Below are 21,084 nucleotides of genomic sequence, written 5' to 3' on the forward strand. Positions count from 1 at the left end.
ACAGAGTCAAAAAAATAATTGGATAAATACTTGAAGAGCGGGAAAGATTGGAAAATTAATTATATCTCGGCAAAATATCATGGGGCAGATACTGGGTTCAAACTTTACCCTTTGCATCCTTCAATTATTCAAAAAAAAGCAGAAGTAATAAATAAGGAAGTGCAGAAATGAACAGCTTCTCCTGTCCCATACAATCTCTATGAAGGTCATACAGTAATAGTAAAGCAGGTGGGAGTGACATGCTCAGGGTGAAGCATGCTAATGATCAGAATCCTTACTTCTGTAGAACAGCTTCCTGGCTGATGGCTTTCTCTTCCTGTTCTCTGAAGGATGGCTGTTCCACCACAAACACACAGCCACCTTCTGTTCCCAGAAACAATACATCCCCAGGCGACTGAGGGAGGACCACAGTTATAGTAGTGACACTTGGAGGAGCACTGTAAACAGGAACAAGCAGGTCACAGAGGGTATCAACTGATTGAGAACAGCAAGATTGAAAAACCAGAACTCAGTAACTTCACTGCATGGTGCAGAGTTAAATAAATCACAATTGTACAATGCACATCCACTCTGCTTAGGTAGTTGTACATGGCCTCTTGAGCAGCATACAATGTTGTACAACTGGAGTGGAAATGGAAGAAATCCTGCTCGCACATTCATCATCCTCTGATGGTATTCAGACTCCTGCTCCTGACAACCAGGGGTACTGTGTCGTAGAGCAAGACCAGTAGCATCACTTCACACTCATGATAGCAAAGTCTCTAACTGATCAGACTTTGTACTGTATGACTTTATTAGATCAGACAACAATGGAATACTAATCTATTCATTCTAAATGTGAATTCATATGACTTACTTTGCTGGATTGCAACATTCTGAAACCTATTAAACTCCCTGGGCCAATCAGTCACAGTAATCTCCAACAATTTCAACATTAGAGTGTTTGGTGCTCTGTGTTAGCCCTTGTGATTACACTGCACCATATCCAGTGAATAACAGTGTCCAATCTTCCACTATTATATTTGTAATCTGTCCTAGGTCGGACGGAGAATAAACCCTGACCATGTGGCAGCCTGCAAACCAAATGAAAAACAAACACCAAAGTGTGGCACACTTAAAGGAATTTCTTCCAGAAATAAACATAAAAAGGCTCACTCACTCAATAAATCTAAAATCACTGGTATGCATCCCCGAACTGTTCACAGTGCACACCCTCACTCAGGTGGAGTCGGTTTAAACTCTTACCCAGGCTGCCCACGAAGATCGAAGCGAGACTCCTCCTTGAGGATACTCAGTCCATCTGGGCTTTTCTTCAGCTTCCATAAATGCAGACTGTTGTCGTCCAAAAGCGTCACCAGCTGACCCTGCAACAGAGATAACCCACATTCTAGTTCCATAGAACATGCTCAGACAGCTCAAACAGAAATCAAGCAGGGCATCTGGTGCAATTTGCCGCGTTCCTTCCACCAGTCTCCTGAGCCACTGAAGCTCAGCAGAAGCACGAAGAAACAGCACAACTTTCAGTTAAACAGCTTATAACCTCAAGTTAAATAAATTCAGATAATACCTCAGCTCTTATTTTTTTTTACCAAGGGATTAGCAGTGGCTCTATAATTCTGCTTTTGCTATTTACATCTTCCCTTGTCCCGTTACTATCTCCTACTATTGCCGTACACCATCATGCCTTTTGTCATTTAATCTCTCCTGCCTTCTACCTCACCAAATACCTTCCCATTTCTTCCTTCTTTTCCTCACGCCTGCACTATCTCTATACCTGCTTAAAACTTTGCTACTAGTACAATCCCAGACCAGACCCCAACAGTGGCTAGAATACAGGACTTAACTCCAAAATTTTAGTTTATTTGTAAGACACTGCGGAAAGAACGATTCGCTCCAGGAGTGATTGCATGAAGAAACAGGGGTTGGGTATTTTAAAAACAAAACATTATTATGAGTACAATATTAAACTGTTTAACTTCACACCCAAAAGAACAGCTTACAATTACCCCATAAACACTGCTACGCAATTCCCCATGAAACAAGACGACAAAACACTCTGCACTCCTTACTGTGGGAGAATTGTGCACTCAGCGCAGGCAGATCAGAATTCAACTCCTCTCTCCCGAGCTCTCCAAAACCTACCTCTCTAAAGCTTTTCAAAATGTCTCTGCATTCCTTGGCAATGGCCTCATCGCACCAGAAAAACAAATTCTCTCTGCAGGTTGCAAGCACATTAACTCCCCAGGGACTTTCCCAGTCAAACCACAGTCCATTATTAGCCCAGGCTGAAAAACACATTGCTTTGTCAATTTCACCTCCTGGATTGCTAAAACCATCCAGGCCCTGCAGAACAGAATTCTTAAAAAAAACATGACCACTGCAATCACCTCAAGTTTTTAAACCTTTAAATTGCCCAATACTTAGAGCCAATATTCCTGAAGTCTTCCAGTCATCACACTACATTGCTAAGTCTTCTGAGTTTGATGGAAAGTCCTCGACCAGAAATTGTGGGTGGGATTCGCTGCCTGTAGGATTCTCCGTTTCGATGGCGCCCGGGGGTTTCCCGACGGCGTGGGGCTGCCCCACAATGGGAAACCCCATTGACCGGCCGGCGTAATGGAGAATCCCGCCGGTGGGTCGGGGCAAAAAAGTGGCATGGCGGGGCAGAGAAACCAGCCCATTAACTTTGTTTCTCTCTCCAACAATTCTGCCTGATCAGAATATTTCTTGCATTGTTTTTATTCCAGAGTCTCCAAGGCCTGCTCCTTTTTGCCAGATTTTCACACTTCCCCTATCTGAGCTAACCTGCTTCAACAATTCACACATTTCCTGGAATTTACGCAGGTTTTTTTATTTATTTACATTTCTCTCATCTGCTCTTCTGTCTCAAGTCATCATCAGTGCAAAAGTCAACCAATGCCTGTGCTGGTTATTTGGTAAAGTTATCCAATTCACCCCATTGTTCTTTCCCCATAGCCCTGTGAAATTTTGTCCTTCAATCTTTGAACCAATTCACTTCTCGGTGTTATTAAATCTGCTTCCAACACCCCATTCCAAATCATAAGTTGCATGTAAATAAATTCCTCCTTGCACCACATCTGCTTCCTTCTCAATCACCTTAAATCTGCATTCTCTGGTAACCCACATTCCTACCACTGGAAACACTGATTTTCTCATTCGCCCTGTCAAAACACTTTTTGATTTTGAACTCTACTAAATCTCCTCTTGACCTTCTCTGCTCTAAACGGGAACAACCCCAGCTTGAGGACCCTCTCCACATAACTGAAGACCCTCATCCCTGCTACCATTCCAGTAAATCTCCTCTGCACCTTTTCCAAGGCCTTGATATTCTTCCCATAGTGTGGTGTCCAGAACTGAATAATATACTCCAGCGGAGGCCTAACCAGTGATTTATTGAAATTCATCAGAACTTCCTTGCTTTTGTACTCAACTCCTATTTATGAGGTCAATGATCCCATATACTTTAAGAGCCTTCTCAACTCGCTTGCCACCGTCAAAGTCTTGTGTACATTTACCCCAGGTCTCTCTGATCCTGCACCCCTTTAAATTTGTACCATTTTGTTCATATTACCTCTTCCTACCAAATGCATCACTTCATTCTTTTTGGTGTTAATTTCTATTGGTCATGCATCTGTCCATTTCACCAGCCCACCTGATGTTTTGTTACAATCCCCCTCATTGTTCACTACGTTTGAGTTTCATATCATTTGTAAATTTTTACATTATGCTGAGAATACTCAAGTCCAGGTTACTAATGTACGTGTTGCTGAAACAGAAACATGCTGTCAAAGCTTTGAGTCTTGCACAGCGTGTCTCTTTTGTCCCCTGTGGGGACCATCACTGTATACTTCCGTCTAGTCAGAAAAAACAATTCTCTCTGCTCTCCCCCACTGACCCAATTTTGTATGCAGACTGACGCTTCCTTTAATTGTGGGCTTTCATTCTGCTAACAAGTCTGTTATTTGGCACTTCGTCAAACACCTTTTGGCTTTAACAAATCTGTACCGATTTCCATACTTTTCCAAATGCCAATTAATTTAATCCCAGATTATTGTCTCAAAAAAAATTCCCCACCACTGATATTAGCCTGTATAACTGAGTTTATCGCTTCCATTCTAAAAAGCAATTCATGCCAAGAAAATGCTGGAAATACCCAGCAGATCTGGCAGCACCTGCGGAGAGAAAAACAGAGTTAACATTTCAGGTCTGTGACTATTAGAATGAGAAAAGATTAGAATTGTTATAAGTTCAGCAAGTAAAAGTGGGCAGGCCTGCGATAGGGTAGAGGACAGGAGTGACTAAATGACAAAAGGGTTGTTGGTGCAAGATCAATGAGAGTAAAATGAAAGGTGTGTCCAGGGGAGGTGAAAATGGCAGAAAGAAGATTGGCTGCCACCCAAAGGCAAAAAGAAGAGAAAAGTTAGCATAAAACAAAGACATGCAAAAGGAAAGGAAACAAAATAAGTGCGGAGGATATAGTCTGAAATTGGTGAACCTATAATTCTTAGTTACCCAACTTGCTTTCACGCTGACCCCAGTGTCTTCAATCTCCTGCAAGGTTCCAACAAAGCTCAAGGAACAACACCTTGGGCTGGATTCTCCGTTGGCGGGATCCTCCGTTTCACCGGCATCGCATTTACGCCCGCAGGTGCCCACAATGGGAAACCCCATTGACCGGCTGCCAGGAAACGGGTGCGGAAGGACGGAGTATCGTGCCCCTCATTTTTCAATTAGGCACTTAAATAGATATTTTACTCCAAACATACACGACATCAACAAAACACAGAGCCCATCAAAGCATAATTAATAGTTGATAGTTAACAATTTCCCCCCTTTTCATCTCCCCCCACACCCCATGATGAACAGCTCCTCAAATAAAGTCATGAATGACCTCCGCCACACCTCAAAACTGTCTTCTGACCCCCTCAACTCAAAACTTAATCTTCTCCAGCTTGAGAAAGTCGTACAAGTTCCCAGCCAACCCCGGCAGCGTATCCAAGCTCGAATTCAACAGGATCGCTCGCCAGGCATTCAGATAGGCAAAGGCCACTACTTCGGCCCCCTTCCCCTCCAGTTGAACTGGCTCTTCCGAAACCCCAGATCACCAAAGAGTCCGGCCTGACCTCAGCCCCACTATCCTGGATAGCATCCCAAACACCGCCTCCCAAAAGCTCTCCAGCTTCTCGCAGCGCCAGAACATGTCAATTAGGCACTTGTAGTCTTCTGGACTCAACATGGAGTTCAACAACTTCAGACTATAATCTCTGCCCCCATTTTCTTTCCTTTATTGTTGCAGGTTTTGATTTTATTCATTTTTGCTTTCAAATGGCAGTTATTCATTATTTTGCCATTTACACTTCTTCTGGCCATCTCTTTTGTTTAATTGATTCATTACCAGTGCTTTGGTTTCTCCCGCCTTCCGCCTCATCACAGACCTTTCCATTTGTCCTTTTTCACACAATTCTAACTTTTCCCAATTCTGATGAAATGTCACAATCTGAAACATTAACTCGGTTTCTCTCTCCACAGATGCTGCCCAACCTGTTAAGCATTTCCAGCATTGTGCGTTTTATTTCAGGTTCCAGCATCCACAGGGTTTTGCTTTGTATATTTTCAGTCCTCGAATATCACTCTCATATCTAAAAAGAATTTTGGAAATTGTAGAAGGGACCGTTGACATTTCCACTCTTACTTCCCTCAGTAAACTAGGATGCATTCCATAGAAAATGGATGCATTCCCTGCTTTAGCGATTGCCAACATTTTACGTATTTCTGTTTAATCTATTTTATCCTTTCTGCTTCCTTTTTTACAGCTAGTGACAGCATCCTCTTCTCTTTTGATGACAGACTCAGTTAGCACCTCAGCCATGTCCTCTACTTCCATATTGTCTCCTTTTTCTCCCTAATGGGCTCCGCACTTACTTTGACTTTTATTAGGTGTGAGTTTCCACCTGATTTCATCTAATCTTATTCCTACACCCTCATCTACTCCTTGTAGTAGCGAGTTTCACATTCTCAGCACTCTGGGTACTGCAAGTATGGACCAACCAAGGCCCTTTTACATGGCCTTATGGGACATCACTTCCCATCATCTGGCAGCCTGAGTAACCTTCTTTATCTACTACTCTGTTTTATTGCCACTTTCCCACTTCTACTACTACTCATTGCATGACTCAGCACTGACCTTCATTGTGATCTCATGAAAATCCAAGATTATATCCACTGCATTTACTCCTGCCAAAAATGTACTTTCAATTCAAATACTTGAATCCATAAAGTTGACAGTAAATCCAGATGTCTCCATTAGATCATAATTGTTCTATTCTAAAATTAGAACAATTTTAGGGCAATTTATAGGAGTAAAAGTACAATTAAAAATAAAAGTTGACAAAACCTAACAATGCAGGTGAGAAATGCCGATTTGATGTGTTCATGAAAGCAGCCATGCCAAGTGTCCGCAGGCCACACTAAGAGTTCAAGAGTTGCAAAATATAAGCATTGTGAATTGTGGAACCGGAAATGAACAAAGATCTTTGGCTCCTGTCACCAGAGTGGACACTTATGAAATTTACTGTTATTGTCGCACACAAATCAGTCTGCTGGTGGGAAGGATGAAGTTTAGAAAAATCCCAGAAAACATGCAGGGGTTACGACAGCAACTTATATTTATATAGCTACTTTAATGTAATGAAACATCCCAAGGCACTTCACAGGAGCATTATAAAACTATAAAACAAAACATGATACTGAGCCACAGAAGGAGATTTGATCAGATGGCAGAAGCTTTGTCAAAGAGGTAGGTTTTAGGGAGCGTCTTAAAGGAGGAAAGCGAGGCAGAAACACGGAGAGGTGTAGGAAGGGAACTCCAGAGCTTGGGGCCAAGGCAATTGAAGGTATGGCCACCTATAACGCAGCACTTATAATTACAATAGTGGTCGGCCCTATTTTCCGCTGTACTTCAACCCAAGAGTGGAGAGTCAGTTTCTTGGTCAAGTTGTGATGATTAAGGGCATAGTGGTTAGCACTGCTGCCTACGACGCTGAGGACCCGGGTTCGATCCCGGGTCACTGTCCGTGTGGAGTTTGCACATTCCCCCCGTGTCTGCGTGGGTTTCACCCCCGCAAGCCAAAGATGTGCAGGATAGGTGGATTGGCCACACTAAATTGGAAAATAAATTGGGTACTTTAAATTTAAAAAAAAAAAGTTATGATGATTAGGATTGCCAATTCGGGTTGGATATTTTCCAGGCGACATCAGCGGAAGTGACTTTCCGCAATTTCTCATCCACCCCTCCGTTTCACCCCACTTCCCTTGGCCTCTCTCTCAGTCTCAGTTTGTTTCTCCTTTCTCTCCCTCATTACAACCACCTTGGGTCCATTGTACCTTCAATTCTGGTTTCCAACACAACACCAAGATTAAGAAAACAACTAAAGCAACACCTTCACTATTAACTCAGAGGGGAGATTGTGTTTTCATGAGCTCCTGCTTTGCTCATCTTTTAATATGTCTTTTTATCCTTGTGCACATTTTTTGCCTTTTCTTCGTTTACATGGTTTATACTCTGTCCTGAAAATTGTTACTCGGTCTTTCTGCATGATGGAGCCAAGCCAAAATGTTTAAATCCTCACTTGTGCGAGCCGGCTGGACAGTTGGGGTGAAGTCTTGCTTTTAGTGGCGTAATTGCTTTCGAACAGGCTCCTGTCTGCGCGGTGTGCATCGCCGGATTATAGTTTTCAATAAAGATGCTGTTCTGGCTGAAGTTCTTGGCTCTGTGGTACAGGATGTTGTGGCCCAATTCAAAGTGGTTGCAGGGTGTTTTATGGATGCAATGGAGGCGCACGAGGAGGTTCTTGCATTAGAGAAATTCGATGAAGCAAATCTAATCCTGTCTCTGAGGCCTGCGGTTAGTGTGGCCTTCTGACCACTGATCCAGTTGTCCTGTTTCAGACATTGGTTGAGTGTGATTGGGCTGGCCGAGCCGGTCGAATCAGTCCCCCCAACCCTGACCAGAGCCGAGGCTTATGACCGCCTGGGTTTCCGGTGAGATGGCATGAAGGACGTAATGGTGTCTTGTGCTTCGATCGTTGAATCCTTGAGATCCCGAAGCGTGCTCATTGATCCGGAGCCTGCCTCAGGCTTGTATATGGCTTTTTTCATGTGCCTGTGAAGAAGTCTTTATCCGGAGGTCTGTCTTGTATTTCTGAAAGTCAGTTATTATTATCCTGAACTTTGCTCCCTGTTTGATCATATTGTCTGCTTGATGTTATCAATTGTTACTATTCACAGGGAACTAAATAATGTTGGGTGTGATGGCCTTACCGTTAAGTATCCTGACTTAACAAGTTCATATCACGTTAAGCCGAATGTTCAATGCACAATCTTTATCCTAAATGCATCATTGAATTTACAATGCAGGAGCCCATTTGGCACATCAAGTCTGCACCAGCCCTTAGAAAGAGCAGCATACTTAAGCCAACGCCTCCACCCCATCATGTAACCCAGTACCCCACCTACCCTTTGGACACTAAGGGGCAATTTAGCATAGCCAATCCACCTAACCTGCACATCTTTGGACTGTGATAGGAAACTGGAGCACCCACAACTCTGGTGTTGGGGCAGGGCGGGGGGGGGGGAGGGGGGTCTGTGTGTTGTCTCCCCTCTGTCTTGCTAAGGAGGAAGATGAGGGGAGCTGGAACCAGGCGAGGGGTGGAGGGTTGGAGCTGGCAGGGTTAGTTTAGTTTTGATGTGGTCGAGGAAGGTCTCCTCGTTAGAGCCAACACCAGTTTTGGAAATTTTCCCTCAACTTTTTTGTTTAAAGTTTAGATCAGAGCATCTGTGTTTTTTCTTTTAGGTAGCCCTACCCCTTTTTCCTGAGTGACACTAGGTGTCAGAGTGGATTCCCCGGTGCTTTGGGGGGGGGGGGGGCAAGAGGTGAGCTGTACCCCCCTCCCTTTGATACAGGGGTCCCCCCCCCTTTGATACGAGGTTCCCCACTTTGATACGGGGGTGTCACCCAGCTCCCTTTGATACTGGGGCATCTCTCCCCCCCCTCCCTTTGATACGGGGGTCATCCGTCTCCCACCCCCTCCCATTGATATGGGGGTTTCCCCCCTCCCTTTGATATGGGGGTTCTCCCCCCTCCCTTTGATACGGGGGTTTCTGCCCCCCCTCCGTTTGATACGGGGGTTTCTGCCCCCCCCCTCCCTTTGATACGGGGGTTTCTGCCTCCCCCTCCCTTTGATACGGGGGTTTCTGCCCCCCCTCTTTGATACGGGGGTTTCTGTCCCCCCTCCCTTTGATACGGGGGTTTCTGTCCCCCCTCCCTTAGATACGGGGGTTTCTGTCCCCCCTCCCTTAGATACGGGGGTTTCTGCCCCCCCTCCCTTTGATACGGGGGTTTCTGCCCCCCCTCCCTTTGATACGGGGGTTTCTGCCCCCCCTCCCTTTGATATGGGGGTTCTCCCCCCTTTGATACGGGGGTTCTCCCCCCTTTGATACGGGGGTTTCCTCCCTCCCATTGATACGGGGTTCCCCCCTCCCTTTGATACGGGGGTTCCCCCCCTCCCTTTGATACGGGGGTTCCCCCCCTCCCTTTGATACAGGGGTTCCCCCCCCTCCCTTTGATACGGGGGTTCCCCCCCTCCCTTTGATACGGGGGTTCCCCCCCTCCCTTTGATACGGGGGTTCCCCCCCTCCCTTTGATACGGGGGTTCCCCCCCTCCCTTTGATACGGGGGTTCCCCCCCTCCCTTTGATACGGGGGTCATCCATCTCCCACCCCCTCCCATTGATATGGGGGTTTCCCCCCTCCCTTTGATATGGGGGTTCTCCCCCCCTCCCTTTGATACGGGGGTTTCTGCCCCCCCCTCCCTTTGATACGGGGGTTTCTGCCCCCCCCCTCCCTTTGATACGGGGGTTTCTGCCCCCCCCTCTTTGATACGGGGGTTTCTGCCCCCCCCCTTTGATACGGGGGTTTCTGTCCCCCCCTCCCTTTGATACGGGGGTTCTCCCCCCTTTGATACAGGGGTTCCCTCCCTCCCTTTGATATGGGGTTCCCCCCCTCCCTTTGATACGGGGGTTTCCCCCCCCTCCGTTTGATACGGGGGTTCCCCCCCTCCCTTTGATACGGGGGTCATCCATCTCCCACCCCCTCCCATTGATATGGGGGTTCTCCCCCCTCCCTTTGATACGGGGGTTTCTGCCCCCCCTCCCTTTGATACGGGGGTTTCTGCCCCCCCTCCCTTTGATACGGGGGTTTCTGCCCCCCCCTCCCTTTGATACGGGGGTTTCTGGTCCCCCCCCTCCCTTTGATACGGGGGTTTCTGGTCCCCCCCCTCCCTTTGATACGGGGGTTTCTGGTCCCCCCCCTCCCTTTGATATGGGGGTTTCTGGTCCCCCCCCCCATCCTTTGATACGGGGGTCCTCCCCCCTCCCTTTGATACGGGGGTCCCCCCCCTCCCTTTGATACGGGGGTCCCCCTCCTCCCTTTGATACGGGGGTTCCCCCCTCCCTTGGATACGGTGGGTTCCCCCCTCCCTTTGATACAGGGGTTCCCCCCCTCCCTTTGATACGGGGGTAATCCGTTCCCCCCCTTTAATACGGGGGTCATCTCTCCCCCCCCCTTTAATACGGGGGTCGTCTCTCCCCCCCCGCTCAGACTGGGATATATCCTACTTCACCTCAGGCCTTCTGATTTGTCGATATCGGTGTAATTCCTCCTTAGCTATGGGGTTCTTGAGCTTTTTAAAAAATTCTCCTGTTACTTTTCTTTGAAGCCAAGGATTGTGATGCAATTCTGCACTGTTGACTGTATCCTGCTTTGGTGCAGATGGATCTTGTATCCTTGGAGGGAACAGGTTGAGGATGTCATCCCCAACTCATCCTGTCTTATTTGTTCCTGTGTTCGTAATGACTTCTATTATGCGCTGTACCGTTTTTTTTGACACCTACGGCTTTCATGCTTTTCTTATGCGATAATTATCAAAACTGGAAAACATCAATAAAATACATTTTCAGTGCAGTGCATGAAATTTGGCAACAACTGCAACTGGTGAGCAGAATTTGTTTCTCTCAGAGGGCAGTGAGTCTTTGGACCTCTTACTTAAAGGTGGAAACAGCATCTTTGAATATTTTAAAAGTATAGCTGAATAAAGTTTTGATAAGTAAGGTGGTGAAAGGTTTAGAGGGTAGGCGGGAATGTGGAATTGAGATTGCAATAAGAGCAGCCATGATCTTATTGAATGACGGAACAGGTTGGAGGGACTGAATAGCCTAGTCTTGCTCCTAATTTGTTTGTTTGTATGATGGATTTTCACAGTAACGTCATTGCAGTGTTAATGCAAGCAGATTTGTGACACGAATAATGATTATTCTGATGTGATACTTTATAAAGCTTTATTAAAAAAGTCTTCTTGTTGCTCTCCCAATTTAATCATGCCTTTAATTGGCAGACCGATCTCACCATGGATACAGAAAGTTGTCTGTCTGTCTACCTTGGCTCCGATCGATCTACTCGAATGGAATTGCGTTTGAAGCGTCGATATTTAACTATTTTAATCCCACGGCCAAACCCACAACACAAATAGCCAGAGCCGCGTGCTCCACCTCAACACCATTTTCAGAAATGGAGGCGCACAGCGCATGAACAGAGTCCACAGCTCGGAACTATGGTTCCGCCCCATCAGCCCAGACATTCCCCTGTTGGGGTGTCCACTTACTGCCACTGTGGAATCTTGAATCTTGGTCACATTTATCTGAGATTTTCTAAGTACTGAGTGAGGTGAATTATATGTTTTTAGAAATGTGCGTTTTTCCCCAATCAACTCAAGTTGACATTTAGGTCATCAGTTTGTTCATTCTTTTCCCGGTGACAGGTGCAAGGGGGATTAGAAGTAAACCCTTCACCTTTTAAAATCTCCTGGATTGCTTTTAAAAGCCACCGGGAGATTGATGTTGAATCGGGTAAAACTCCTGGGCTTTCCGCGTGGATTGGGACCCTAATGGCAACTAGGGGCAACATGGTAGCACAGTTGCTTCACAGCACCAGGGTCCAGGTTCAATTCCCTGCTTGGGTGACAGTGTGGAGTCTGCATGTTCTCCCAGTGTCTGCATGGATTTCCTCCGGGTGCTCTGGTTTCCTCCCACAGTCCAAAGATGTGCAGGTTAGGTGGATTGACTATGCTAACTTGCCCTTAGTGTCCAAAAAGGTTAGTTGGGGTTATTGGGTTACAGGGATAGGGTGGAGGTGTGGGGCTTAAGTGGGTGCTTTTTCCAAGGGCCAGTACTAGCTCGATGGGCCAAATAGCCTCCTTCTGCTCTGTATGTTCTAGGTGGGACCAGCTACAAATACATTTAGGGTGATTATTGAAATAGGAGGAGAGAATGGTTGAGGCAGAAATACAGGTACCTCGAGCACCAAGAAGGTGGGCAAGATGGTGGGGGTGAGTTATATAGGCTTGGACCACCAATATAGAGTACCTCCCTCCCAGTCTGCTAGCACCAGTATCCGAGGTGGATCCTCAAATTAGCAGACTTTCAAGATTGATTATTGTCCCAATCATTCAAGGAGAACATAGAGCAGGACGTATTCAGCTGGTGAAATCTTATGGTGGATTTACAAAATGTACTCCTACTCTCCACTCTTTTTCAGTCAGAACACATTGATAGACACTGAACATGGTTCATGTTGCTTGAGCCCAGGATTCATGCTGAGAGACCATGGTGCAATTTTAAACCTGCTTTCACTGGCACTAATTTTGCTGGTCTTACTGAGACTTGTTACTTTGGAGTAGGAGATTGCCCAAGGTATGGAAGTGGAAGGACGGGAAAAAACATAATGTGATCATTGTAGGGGATTCAATGGTAAGGTGAACAGTTCTCATCCATCTTATGTCTTGGTCGCAGGGCAAGGGACATCTCAAACTGGTTTGAAAGTGTATTGGAGAGGCAGGGGCAGGATTCAATTGTTGAGGTCAATGTTGGAAGCAATAGCAGAGTGAAAAGTAGGTAAGAGTTCCTGTATAAAGAATGTCAGAAATTAGGAGCTAAATCAAAGAATTAGGAGCTGAATAGGCAAGAGATAACATCGAACGACAAGAAAAAAAGTTTACGGAAAAAAAAAGCATAAACCCTGGTGACTAGCAAAAGAGATGCAAAGGGAGTCTAAGCAAATTGTAAAATTTATAAAATGGTCATATGAAATGTGTTTGCAAGATACATCAAAATCAACATTAGGAAAGAAGTTGGTAAGGAGCAATTTGGGTCCCTGAAAACCCGATAACGATGATATTGTCATGAAAAGAAAGAAATGGTGAACATGTTGAATAATGACTTTGGGTCAGTATTTACAGTAGAGGAAGAGGTCAGCAAGCCAGATATTCAAAGGAAACTAACACTGAATGAGGAACAGGGGGAGTCATTCTCCGACCCCCCGCCTGGTCGGAGAATGGCCGTTGGCCGCCGTGAATCCCGCCCCCGCCGAAGTCTCCGCTCCCGGAGATTGGGCGGGGGCGGGAATCCAGCCGCGCCGGTTGGCGGGACCCCCCGCTGGATTCTCCGGCCCGGATGGGCCGAAGTCCCGCCCAGGAATTGCCTGTCCCGCCGACGTAAATCAAACCTGGTATTTACCGGCGGGACCAGGCAGCGTGGGCGGGCTCCGGGGTCCTGGGGGGGGGGCGCGGGGCGATCTGACCCCGGGGGGTGCCCCCACGGTGGCCTGGCCCGCGATCGGGGCCCACCGATCCGCGGGCGGGCCTGTGCCGTGGGGGCACTCTTTCCCTTCCGCCTCCGCTACGGCCTCCACCATGGCGGAGGCGGAAGAGACTCTCCCCACTGCGCATGCGCGGGAAACTTTCAGCGGCCGCTGACGCTCCCGCGCATGCGCGGGGAAACTGACAGCGGCCGCTGACGCTCCCGCGCATGCGCCGCATTTCCGCGCCAGCTGGCGGGGCAACAAACGCCATTTCCGCCAGCTGGCGGGGCGGAAATCCCTCCGGCGTCGGCCTAGTCCCTCAATGTTGGGGCTAGGCCGCCAAAGATGCGGAGACTTCCGCACCTTTTTGCCGGCGCGATGCCCGTCTGATTTGCGCCGGCTTTGGCGCCAGTCGGCGGGCATCCCGCCGTTGGGGGAGAATTTCGCCCAGGGAGTCACCAAACTAATGTGAGGAAAACAAGAGTTACAAAGGAAGTAATTGCATTAAAGAATGATAAATCTGCAGGACCAGATGGTTTCCACCTCAGGGTTAGAAAGGAAGTAGGTTCAAACATTGCAGCTGTCCTAACTATAATGTTCCCAAATTTATGATTTGGGAATCGCCCCTTTGGGTTGGAAAATTATGCTATTGAGAGCGAGAGAGGAACAGCATGGAACTATTTGACCAATTAGCCTAATATCTCTCATTGGGAGAACTATTGCCTAAAACCCATTTGTTCAAGTGTCAGGAAAATTTGCAATTTAGGAAAAGGTGAATGAATACATTGAAAAATTCCAATTGATCAGCAAGAGTCAGCATAGGTTTTCTTTTATAAATTTAGAATACCCGATTCATTTTTTTCCAATTAAGGGCAATTTAGAGTGGCCAATCCACCTAGCCTGCAGATCTATGGGTTGAAGGGGTGAAACCCACGCAAACACAGGGAGAATGTGTAAACTCCACACGGACTGTGACCTAGAGCCGAGATCAAACCTGGGACCTCGGCGCCACAAGGCAGCAATGCTAACCATACGCCACCGTGCTGCCCCGCGAAAGTCAGCATAGGTTTGTAAAGGTACAGTCATGCCTGACAAACAGGATTGATTTTTTGGTAGAGGTGACTAATGCAGTTCACGTAGGAATGCCTCTGGATGTTATTTATGTGGATCTCCAAAGAGCAGTTGATAAAACTCATGGAATCGAAAACAAATTCTTAACCTGTTTAGGAAATTGGCTGAACAATAGGAGACAGATAGTAAGAATAACGGGCAGATCCTCTAATTGGCAGGATGAGTTCAGTGAGCAGGTGTTGGGGCTTCAACTATTCAATGTATTTATTTACCACTTAGGTGATTAAGTATCGAGTCAACTTTACCAAACTTTCTGATGACAAAGATAAGCTGCATTATAAGCAGTGTAGATAAAAGTAATCTATTAATATGTTTAATTTTAAGTGAATTAGCAAAACTGTGACAAATAAATTTCATTGTAGGCTATTGAGAGACTTGGGGCCAAAAAACGATAGAATGGGGTAATTTCTAAATCTGTAACCTCATAACTCACTATACCTTCATTACCCTCAAGCCAGGGGGTTGATGTGACTTTTCGTAAGGACAGGCAGGAAGGAAAGGGTTTTGGGTTTATCAGTGCGAGATGGAATAAGTACAATAGCAAGAAATTATCTTGGATTCGACAGTGTAGAATCCATATGGCTGGGGCAAGAAATAAAAAGGGGAAGAAAAGAAGACATTGGTGGGAGTAGTCTATCGGCCCGCCAAACAATAGCTACGCTGTAGTACGGAGAAGAAATCAGAAGACAATAAAAGCATGTAAAAAAGGCAGGACTTAATCACGGGTGACTCTCATCTTAACGTAGATTGAGAAAATCAAATTGGCAGAGGTAGCCATGAGAAAGAATTCATAAGAGTGTAACTGGGACAATTTTCTAGAAAAATGCGTTATCAGGGATCAGGCTATTTTGGATTAGGTAATGTGTAATGAGGCAGGTTTAATAAACACTTTGAGTAAAAGATCCCCTAGGAAGCAGTGAACATAGCATGGTTGAATTTAGCATTCAATTTGAAAGTGTGAAGCCTGGGTCAGAAACAACTGTGCTAAACTTAAAGAGGGGTAATTATAAAAGAATGAGGGCAGAGTTGACTGGAATGGACTGGGAAAAAGACAGTTGATCAGCAATGGCAGGAGTTTCTGAAAATAGCTCATGACTTATAACAGTGAGGAAGAAGGATTCTAGGAAGGCGATTAAATCAACCATGGTTAACCAAGGAAGTGAATTATTAAGGAAGTGAAACATTAAACTGAAAAAAAAAAGCATATAATGTGGCAAAGGTTAGTGGTAAGCCAGAGGATTGGGAAAGTTTTAAAAACTAACAAATTAGAGCTGAATGCAATTAGAAAACACTTCTAGGGGCAACACAGTGGTTAGCACTGCTGCCTCACGGCGCCGAGTTCCCAGGTTCGATCCCGGCTCTGGGTCACTGTCCGTGTGGAGTTTGCACATTCTCCCAGTGTTTGCGTGGGTTTCGCCCCATAGCCTAAAGATGTGCAGGGTAGGTGGATTGGCCACACTAAAATTTCTCCTTAATTGGAAAAAATGAATTGGGTCCTCTAAATTTTTTTTTTTTTTAAATTTTAAAATGCTTCTACGTACAAAAAGTTTGGTAGACATTTGAAACTCTTCCATAAATGGCAATTGATGCTAGATCAATTGTTAATTTTAAAACGGAGATTGATATATTTTGGACAACAAAAATCTATGAAAAGATAAGGAGCAACGGATGCATATGAAGTTATGCTCAACCACGCTCTCATTGAATGGCGGAACACTAGAGGGGATGAATGGCTAATTACTGTTCCCATGACTGGTTTGCAGAAAAAGGCTTACTGCACTTGCCACTCCCTCAAGCCCTTCAAGTTACAATTATACAGTGAATTGCAAACCAAACCTCCAGTGAGCTTTGGTTTAAAATGTACAGCACAGAATGGAGCAGAATGCCAGTTTATACTCGCCAGTAATGTCTAATAAACTATTCCTCTTGGATCCGAGGTGAAATGGACATGATCTCAATTCTACAAAACTTTGGAATCAGTGCAATCAGGGAACAGAGAGATAAGAAATAAGAACATGTGAACATGAAGTGACAAAACACCAAGGAGAAAGAGAGAAGAACACATTACCTGTTCTGGTAGGAAGTGAATCTGCGTAACAGCTGCATTCTCCTCATGCAAACCCATGATCTCCACCTCCGGTGCTCCATAGCTAGAGCCACACGTTAAGGATCTCAACACCCAGTTTATAATAATTAAACACACCCATTTTATAATAATTAAACTCAAGTTCTTAAGTATTCCATAACTTAAGCCAGATCTGAAGAGATGGGACTCTACATTTCTGAAATCATGGGCTCAATTGGAAAAGGACATTCCCGGCACACTGCTGTTAAATACAGCTCATTGTTAATTTGTGGGTGATGCCAAGCCTCTAGAACTGGGCTCAGCCCCACTGGACTACGGAGATGATTGGGCTCAGGGGCAAAATGTGCCTATAAATTGCTCTGAAGCCAAAGAGATTATGCCTCCAGAATGTGATCAAATAGAATTTTAGCTTAAAAGCAGAATTTACAAAATGAACATCACAAGGTTATGCCAACAGTATTAAAAGAAGAGGGCTTACAGCACTTGCCACTCCCTCGAGCTCTTCACCAAATTACAATTATACAGTGAATTGCAAACCGAAAGGTTTCTAACTTCCGTGAGCTCTGGTGTAAAATGTACAGCACAGAATGGAGCTCTTGTGGAGCATAAATACCTACATGAACCTGCTGACCAAATAGTCTGCTTCTGTGCTGTGAATGTTAGGACAACCCAAGAAAAATCAATTCAAATCATTACACAGGGTTTTTGTTGTGAAGTTTCCCAGGCAAATAAGCAGTAGTGACCACAGCAGATACATGCTCACTCTGAGAGCTTTTCTACTCCCACAAAGGAGCAGTGAGACTGCAACGCAGTGAGACCGCAACACAAGTGCGGTCTCCAAGTGCAATCAGATCTCACACCAGTACCCAAATATTTTCTCCAATCTTGGAAATATTTGACAGTACTTAAATATTTCCTCAGGAAAACTGCCAAATTAGTATACAAGGAATTCACATGGATGCAGTGTTAATCCTAGCTCAATAGAGTGGGGCTAATGGACCAACCTATCAATTTTTCAGAATTACTGGAACAACCAAATTAGGTTTGAGAGACTTTGAAGGCTGCAATTAGGGCAAGTTACAAAGCAGCAGGGCTAATGACAAAAGTGAAAAATCAAAATTAAAAGACATTTCATCAGACTTTGTGATGCTTTTACAATAAAATAGACAAATTAATGGCACAATAGGAAATAAATGGGAATTATCCACGTGATTGCATGATGACCAAGATTAGGAGCTAAATATTCTAGGGTACTCGTGTATCGAGAGGACAGACAAAATGGAAAAGGTTGGGTGTAGCCCTGATAACAAAGTTAACATATGGAGCAGTAGAGCCAGCTCCTCAGCCTGGCGACTTAGTGAGAGAACAGGCTCCAGATCTGGCATTACAACTGGTGACTGCGAATATTGAGGTCATTGATGAGAAACTTTGTTCGCACAAAATATCAGTGCTCATACTATAGAATTGCAGAGTACTGGTAAAAGACTTGACGAAGCGAAGAAGACAACAGGCACTGTCAAAAACTCAACTCCCTCGGTAGAGGTTCGCTTACAATCCTTGGAAAAGCAGTTGCGTGGCATGTCAGAATTCCTTGATAACCTGAAAAAGAGAGGTTGGAGGCAGAATGTCCGGATTGTCTGTTTGTCAGAAGGAGCGGAGGGCAAGCTCCCAGTTAAATTCTTTGAGAACTTCCTGATTTTGAAATGATAACTCGGCACATTAAATTAGAAAGCGCACATGGTATCCTGTCTCGGAGGCCTAGGGCCAATCAACAACCCTAACACGTAATTATCTGTATTCATAACTTCAAGGATCAGCAGAATATTGGAGGCAGCTAGACGTAATAGGGCCTTGCCCTGTGAGGGGGCAAAGGTCTCTTTTACCAAGATTTCTCAGTGGCGATGCATCAGAGACGCATGGGGTTTGAAGAAGTTAGAAGACGCCTGAAGGCCATTGGTGGGCAACATGCCATACTGTATCCTGCTACACGGAGGGTGACATCCGACAACTCTATAAAGATGGTCAACAATGCGCCTAAAGCCTTGGCTTTTGTGAACTCCATGGAAGGCAATAATTTGGAGTTACAGACTGTAGTTCACTGTATAATCAAGACTCTATCCAGTCATTATAATTCTTTCCAGATTCTGTATTGGCATTTTTCATTCTGACAAGGATGATTTAGCAGCTGGCCACTACCACGTCCTTACGAATGGCAGAGACTTCCATCTATCTTTTATAAAAATTACTCTTCAGCGTGCTCCTTCTAGTTAAGGAATACGGTGTGCTAGTTGTATGACACTAGAGTTATGTGAAGAATATCGTTCTTCCTTTCCTTTCATCCATATAGTTATAATAGAGGCATGTTTTAGGGCTTCTTTTGCTTTGATCACGATGACTAGGAGTAGTGTCACAGCTGGGGGGTAGGTGTGTGGATGAAGTCTCAATAGGCAGCATTAGATTGCAGAAAGGGCATTCTCTGCTCATCCTTTTTGTGGCATATTTTGTCTCCTCTGTTGAGGAGAAAGACTCCTTGGTGGAATTATGGAAGGTTAGTTATAGCCCTACAAGGCTTCATATTTGGGAAGGATAACTCCCTTACAGCTATTGGTTTCAGGTGTTTAAAAAAATATATATTTTGGGGTTAAGGAATAATTAATTGGTTCCTTTAAGGCTCCAGACAAGTCTCATATCTTAGACAAAGATTTAATAATGTGTCACTGGTGCTTCCAGTATGGCTGGAGATGAGGGAAGAGTGTGTTTTTTTGTAATTCATTTACGGGATGTGGGCATCACTGGCTTATTGCCCATTCCTTTCAGAAGGTGGTGGTGAGTTGCCTTCTTGAACCGTTGCAGTCCTTGAGGTGCAAGTACAGTGTTGTTAGGGAGGGAGTTCCAGGATTTCGTCCCAGTGACAGTGAAGGAACGGCGATATATTTCCAAGTCAGGGTGGTGAGTGCCTTAGAGGGGAACCTCCAGGAGGTGGGGTTCCCAGGTATATGCTGCTTTTGTCCTTCTAGATGGTAGTGGTTGTGGGTTTGGAAGGTGCTATCTAAGGAACCTTGGTGAGTTACTGCAGTGCACGCCTAAGCGGGGTGGGAAAGTCCTTGGCTGATAAGACATGTGTCACTATCCAATACTCTCCTTGGCTGATAAGCAATGGCAGTAGCTACATTGAAGCTCTCCTCCTGGAATGTATGGGGGATACATCATCTTATTAAAATAAAATAAAAGATTCTGTCTTTCCTTAAAAAATTAGAAGCTTGACATAGCTTTGTTGCAAGAAACTCATTTTGATGAGGAGGACAGAGATTGAAGCTGGATTGGGTAGGGCAGGTGCTTTTTGCCTCATTCTCAACTAGTGGCTGGGGGTTTCTGATTTTAGTTCATAAGAATGTGTCTTTGAGACTAGAGAACTGTATTAGCACCGGTACGAACTATCGAAATCCTACAGTGCAGGGGAGGCCATTCGGCCCATCAAGTCTGCACAGACCATCTGAAAGAGCACCTGACCTAGGCCCGCCCTATCTACATAACCCCACTTAACCTATACACCTTTGGACACTGGGAAAGGATATGGGATACTTGTTTGGAGAACATTGCATCCCAAAGATAAGAGTTCACCTTTTTCTCTGCTCCCCACCAATGTAATACTAGAATTGATAATTGTTTCATACCCAAAACAATATTACATTCAGTGGTCTCATGCTCTATTGGTAGTATTGTAGTCTCCAATCATGCCCCGTTCTTGGAATTTTTACTCGGGGGATTTATCCTCGGTCTATATATTGGAGATTTACGCAACTCTGCTTAAGGATCATAACTTTTTCTCATACTTTGACCAAATTTGATCTCTTCTATTCAGTCAATTCTCACTCTGAAGTAAACCCTTCAATCCTTTTTTTTTTAAAAAAGGAGCAATTTAGCATGGCCAATCCACCTACCCTGGGTTTTGGGGGTGAGACCCACGCAGACATGGGGAGAATGTGCAAACACCGCAAGGACAGTGACCCGGGGCCGGATCGAACCCAGGTCCTCAGCGCTATGTGGCAGCAGTGCTAACCACTGCACCACTGTGCCGCCCCCAAACCCTTCAATCCTATGGGAAACCTGCAAGGCCTTTTCAAGGGGCTTGGTCATTTCGAATATGGTTGCAAAAA

At 45.2% G+C, this 21,084-nt stretch overlaps 1 protein-coding gene across 3 annotated transcripts in view; it reads right to left on the reverse strand.

Annotated features, from left to right (window-relative positions):
- The window catches only part of llgl2 (LLGL scribble cell polarity complex component 2), a 150,238-nt gene that overhangs the window by 36,442 nt on the left and 92,712 nt on the right, over window positions 1-21,084 (reverse strand). For all 3 annotated transcript variants that reach the window (XM_072483229.1, XM_072483227.1, XM_072483228.1), the window contains 3 exons: window positions 16,910-16,991; window positions 1,246-1,364; window positions 279-437 (listed from right to left, as the gene is read on the reverse strand). In XM_072483229.1, coding sequence (XP_072339330.1) covers window positions 279-437; window positions 1,246-1,364; window positions 16,910-16,991 — 360 coding nt within the window. The remainder of the gene's footprint in view (window positions 1-278; window positions 438-1,245; window positions 1,365-16,909; window positions 16,992-21,084) is intronic.

Source organism: Scyliorhinus torazame, chromosome 18 (assembly GCF_047496885.1).
Source record: "Scyliorhinus torazame isolate Kashiwa2021f chromosome 18, sScyTor2.1, whole genome shotgun sequence".
Lineage (NCBI taxonomy): Eukaryota > Metazoa > Chordata > Chondrichthyes > Carcharhiniformes > Scyliorhinidae > Scyliorhinus > Scyliorhinus torazame.